Genomic DNA, 6,339 nt, shown 5'->3' with positions numbered 1-6,339 from the left:
AATGGTATCCTTTTGTTCGTAGGTGTTAAGGACATTCTTGGAATGAATGTACGGCTTCCAATATTGCTTTCAGATATGACCTGTGCTTCTATTACTCGATTTCCAATGTTAACACACGCAGTCTAGTACCATTACATAATCCAGATTTCTGATCAATATTCCTCAGTAACATGATAGGAACACCAACTTTTAGTAGAATCTTATGATTTGGTATTTCTCATAATTTAAGACCATTTAAAACATCAGGAGAGTACAAAGTTTTATCAAACTCATCATGAAGGTGTTCTGATTCACATAATGTATCTGAACTTAAGTACTCCTTTTCTTCTCCTGGAAACAATGACAGCAAGCAATCATTTATTTCTTGAACTACTTCATTTTTTGGGGCAAGTATTGCTCTTTCTTGAAAATAAGCTAAGTTGTTGATGTTTTCAAGAATTGAGGGATAGACAAATTCGATTAATGCAGATATAGGATCAATGCAATCGGTAATGAGAAGATCATGAGGTATTTCAATAACTGCTTCACCATCATTATCACCTCCAACTTTTCCTTCTCCTAAGTCCAAAATCCATTTTGCAAAATCCCTTGTTTGTTCAATTTCTGAACTTTCACTGTTTGCAGTTAGCCTCATGTTTCTAGTTAACCTTAGGACTTTGCATTTTTCCCAAATGTAAGATGAACTTAATGATGCATTTACAATGTCTTGTCTACCTGCATTGGGAATAACCGACAAAATCTGTCTGAAATCTCCTCCTAAAACAATTACCTTATCCCCAAAAATCATATTTGAGTCACCACTGCATTGAGCATTGAAAATATCATTCATACTTCTATCTAATGCTTCAAATGCATGTTTATGAACCATTGGTGCCTCATCCCATATTATCAAAGTAGTTTTCTTTATTAAGCCTGCAACATCACTATCTGGCTTCATTTGGCAAAGAGAATCTTCATTCAGAATAAGCGGGATGTGAAAACGAGAGTGTGCTGTTCTGCCACCGGTAAGAAGTAAAGATGCAATACCACTGGAAGCAACATTTAAAACAATCTCTCCTTTAGACCTTATTGATGTAGCCAAGGTCTTCCATAGGAATGTTTTTCCTGTTCCGCCATGTCCATAAACAAAAAATACACCACCTTTTTTCTTTTCATCCGCAATCATGATTTCATCATACACACCTCTTTGCTCATCTGTAAGAGCAGTTACAAGTGTGTGAAACTCATCTCCTAAATTATGATGATTATAATCCAGTTCTTCTGCAATCAAACGGTTGTTTGAGGATTCAAGCGAGTCATTATCAGGATAAGGCAGTGTGGTGAAGTTTTTCAACGTGGAATTGTTACGAAGCAAAATCTTTTCAATATCGAGCAAAGTTAGATTCTTCATTTGTTCTTCATTAAGAGCTAAATATGTTAAAGATAATATAAATGTGCACAATTACTACATGAAATTAAAAGTAGATACAATTCAATAACAACCATAGTTTTTGATAATAGTTGTATAATTCTATGCTTAAGATATAGAATTAACATACCTGGCGACTGTAAAGCAATTCGTTGATTGTACATAATCCCATCTGCTAAGTATTGCCATGGTTTTTCCCAAACAAATTCAGGTCTAGATAAATTGTTTGAAATCAACATGGTTGCAAATAAGAAGCGGAGATAAAAACCAGATGCAGTTAAATTTGCCTCTTCAATGGTTTCAATATATTCCTTGTCATCGTCTAAAAGCCCATGAGCATAACATGCATCTCTGATAGTCAGAAATGTTTTTCGATTAACTGTACGAATGTCTTCAAATGATTTAGGACCTTTATCTTTATTCAGAAGAATTCGTAAGTAATACCCTTCTCAAACAGTAGGAGAAACTGAATGAATCGGTCCAATTGAGAACCCCTTTTTCCTTCGATCCCAACATCGTTCGTCCAATTTCCACACAAACTTTGTAGGAAATTCAACGTATGTCAGTTCTCGTGCCTTTTCATAAATTTGATTACAATGTATCCAAGATAAGAACATTGACGACGCCACAGATGGTCTGTTTAGCACATTATCAATATTATCTTCAGCACCAAACACTACTTGTTGTTGTCCCGGAAGATGAAAAGGAAGTCTTAAAACAGAAGGAGTCCTATAATGAACATCATATCCAAAAATACGCCATGAAGCTTCACATGCAGAAAGGTATCTACAATCATAATACTGTTTTATCTTATCAACAACATTAACAGTGACCACATCATCACTGTTTTCTACAATTGCAACAGTAGCTCTATCTGGACCCTTGTTGATGTATTTGAACATATACTTGATTGAAGATGCCTGATTGCACTACTCAACATTAATAAGGGCTTGATATTTTTTCAACAGATATTTATTATATGGAACGACATTTATGTTGTCTAGTTTAACACCTAATTTCTCAATAAAACGTCCATCCACTCGTCTGCGGTATACAAGATAACCATTAAGATCAGTTGAAGTGTGTTAAAAAAATTTCTTTGCTTATTTTTTTGAACACTTTCTATCAACCATGCATGGACAATTAATGTTTTCTTCACCACATGGTCCATGCATCATGAACTCTTTTACAAGTACAAGTCTGAATCACTATTTTTGTCTGGGATTTCAGCTGAGATGATAGGATAAATCTTTTCAACAGTAGGTAGCTTGAAATCTTGATGCATAAACAGACATATATGATTGTGAGGCAAGCCTCACTTTTGAAATTCAATTGTATAAACAACTACAAAAACTTTTGAATCAGGTACCTTCAACATTTGATGATGTAGATTTCACTGATTGTCTACTACTATTCAAAACCGTCTTTCTAAATTTTCTCCTTTCTCTAGCATCCATCAGATTTCTTTTTTAAAAGATCTGCAAGCAAATTAATTTTTCAACAAGAAAGCAGTACATGAAGTTAGTACATAATACAACATTAGAATGAACAACCGTGAGAAAATGGACTCAGTTAGACAATTGTGTTAAAGAATGCTTTTTTTTTACTGTAGTAGGAAATGGAAATTGTCTTTGAGTACAATAATTTTATAAGAAGCAAACGATTACCCAGATGAGGCGGTTATGGCAACCGTAAATTAATGGTCTAAATACAATGTCAATTAAGAAACTGCTTGTCAGTTTTTGTTTGCACGTTCGTTTTTCAAAGTTATGTACCAGATTGTGGAGTCAGAGCTAATGAGAAAGCCTAAAAACGTTTGAGTGTTGTATGCAGAGCTTCACTCCACACACACAGGTTCACTTCCGGTTCAAATGGGTCTACTTAAGTGGCATTTCTCCCTTTACACGTTTATTCTCCTTTTTTCGTGGCTTAATTGATGCTTCAGACTTCTGAAAACAACTCTGATATGTGTTCTATAGCTAAGTAAGTCTCGGTCCATTGTATTTAGGATTGTAAGTCTGGACATACAAGTCGGGACGAGTATGTCTTTGTCTACGTGCATAATTGTATGCCAGCCGTATAAGGTAACATGCATTAGAAATCTGAGAGCAAATCTTAACTTCTTCTCTCAAATGGAAATTCAAAATTCTCTTCCCCTAATTAATGTTCCGGACAGAGGAAACATCTCTGATATGTCTATGTATCACTAAATCTGAAGTTATTATTTCCAGACTTTTGCCTCATGTACACGAAAGTCTGGACCTATGATCCCATGGATAGAGTCAGAGTTGTGTGGCAGAGCTAGAAGGTACATCGCAAAAACATCTCATCACAAATCTGAACTCATATTCCACAATTACAATTCAGATTTCTCTTCAGCATTTATGACAATTACGTGAATACGTGAATAAATCCCATTAGACTTAAGCTCTGTATATGAGTCAACTCTTTTTGTGACCTATATATATTTTGTAAAAAAAAATCATTTACAACTATTTGAAAAAAAAATAAAACTAATCAATCAAACGACTAAATGTTGATCAAACATATGCATTAATATGATACTAACAAAATAATACAATAGTACTCAATTAAACGGCTCCAACAACTAACTAAAATAAGTTCAGGCCATTTTAGGAAAACCATAAATTTAAAGTATTATTTGAAATATCTTCAAAGTAGTTATCTATTTTTAAAGTTGAGGGAGATCCACATTCAGTCTCATAAATGAAGTCAGGAGCTATAGGGGTTATACCAAAATCATCAAATTGTTTCGGGTTTATAGATCCAAAATCATGATGCATGTTAAAGGATGCAACTTCATCATCAAGTTGTATTGAATCAAATGATTGATAATCAAAAGGTGGTGCATCCACAAGTGGAAGCTTGAGTGACTTTCGGTTGGGATGATGGTCGGACATTGATGTAACATTCATCGGCGGTGGGTTTTCTAAACCGTTGGCAAAACAAAATTTGTAATAGCACGAGCACCACGGAGTTTGATGGTAGCATTATCATATACCATGGCAGCTTCCTCCGGCGTATCATATGTTCCCAACCACAACCGCTGGCGTGTAGCCGGATCCATAATCTCCGCTGCCCATCTCCCCCAATGTCCTTTCCGTACTCCTCGGAACTTCCTAACATTATCCTCTGGATTTTTCTTATTCTTCTTCTTCATAGCTTTCTGTTTTGAATCTATAGCACATGGACTGTTTCTGGTTGTCGTCATATTGCCCTTGAGAGGCATCATTCTAGCTTTGCTTGATGGTTGTATGTTAATTTCATTAACATACTTCTTTACATGCCAACGTTCAAAAATGTGGTCATCTTTATCTTCTGAAGAATCAGTTGCATAGGGATCGGTCATTGATATTCTTATAAGTTTTAGGAATGGTAACTCTTCTTGGTCAGAAAACTTCTCTGACATTGTCGGAACCTCCTTTCTTATACGCCTTTTGTGCTCCGTTTGTTTAATCAGAGTTAACATGAAGCAATCCTCCATGAATATCTAGTTTTCAATGAAAAAGGAAAAAAGAAGTTTAAGAGTCGAAAATGGGGGAAAGGAGAGGAGAGGGAATATTTTATTTCAACAATTACCGGATTTGAAAAGAGTATAAATTTATTTAAAACTTTGGGAGGTCATTTCAACCGTCACTTTTAAAAATATCTGTATATATTTAATAATATATGTCCTTTATAGTTTCCAATAAATTTCTACACTACACCCGAGTCTCCTTTATTTTGTGCCTATTTGCATATTAAAATTAGATGAAACAATATTAGGGCTTAAAGGAAGAAGAAGATGAATAAATGATCTCTTCAGAGAAGAAAATAAGTAGTGGTTTGTGAGGGATATTGCCTGGTTTGATGCAATCACTCTGTTTTTTATGATTATGAAAAGAAAGGTGATTGCATCGGACCAGACTTCATTCCTTTCAAATCTTTTTGTAAAAACCAGATAGCTACCAAGGTATTACTGGAAGAGTTAGTATGTGTAGATACAATGTTTAATGTATATATGTCATTCATATTTTCACTGTGTACAAATTTTCTTTTTTAGTATACTTTTTAGTAGCTTTGATTTCAGAGGATTTTAGAAAGTGAAGGAAAGGGCTATATAATTTGTTAATATGACTTTAAATATATTCATTTTATTTTGGAATAGATTTTACATATGACTTTGTCTTTATGCATAAAAATGTAAAAGAGTTATATACATGTTCAAAACCTCGCAGCATTCAATTATTCATAAGCTTTTGCGTAGAAACAATGTTTTGGTGAATCTTGTTTCCACTTGCAATTAGTGATTGTATTATATAAATGTTCAAATAACATACTTCAATTAGGAGGAAAACCTAAATGTAATATAAGTTATATATTTAAATTAAGTTATAACGTTATCACTTAAAACAACTTATGTCTTTACCATGTTATGCAAAGGATGCAGTTTAATGTTCAAGTATGGCATTCAGACTTTTAACTATTAAGTTATAACATTATCACCTGAAAGTAACATTTTAGAACTGATTTCAGGGAACTCTGCACATTGACACTCAAGAATTACTATTTACAATTTAAATCGAAAATCTGAAGTCTGTTTAGTACTGTTTTGGAGCCATATTGCATGGTTTAAACATTAATGCACACTGTACGTCTATCAAACCACGTATGAAAGTTATTGTACAAGTCTGTAAGCAAACAAGTCAAAATTAGCTTCCAACTGTTACATTTAATTATGAAATAAGTATTTGTTTAGAAGTTTTTGTGATCACCGAAATACGTGACGGCATAGCACGTGCAAAACTTATGTGAAGGTCTGTTCGAAGAATGGAGTCACGCTTGACAGACAAAAGGGTTAAAAAAACTTTCCGCAGTTTAAGCCCAATACGGTACAAACTTACAAAGTTGAAGTACACTTCCAGAGTCAG

General features: G+C 34.1%; 1 protein-coding gene across 1 annotated transcript; it reads right to left on the bottom strand.

Annotated features, from left to right (window-relative positions):
* Positions 1-217: 217 nt before the first annotated feature.
* LOC112503634 lies at positions 218-4,913 on the bottom strand. Its single transcript, XM_025107635.1, has 4 exons — positions 4,365-4,913; positions 2,024-2,337; positions 1,539-1,759; positions 218-1,407 (listed from the first exon to the last, which is right to left on the bottom strand). Exons 1-4 carry the CDS (start codon positions 4,911-4,913, stop codon positions 218-220), a joined length of 2,274 nt encoding a protein of 757 aa, XP_024963403.1.
* Between the last annotated feature and the right edge of the window lie 1,426 nt (positions 4,914-6,339).

The sequence above is a fragment of the Cynara cardunculus genome, unplaced genomic scaffold (genome assembly GCF_001531365.2).
Source record: "Cynara cardunculus var. scolymus isolate 2C unplaced genomic scaffold, CcrdV1 Un_Scaffold_3450, whole genome shotgun sequence".
Classification (NCBI taxonomy): Eukaryota; Viridiplantae; Streptophyta; class Magnoliopsida; order Asterales; family Asteraceae; genus Cynara; species Cynara cardunculus.
This window is presented reverse-complemented; position numbering and strand designations above follow the sequence as displayed.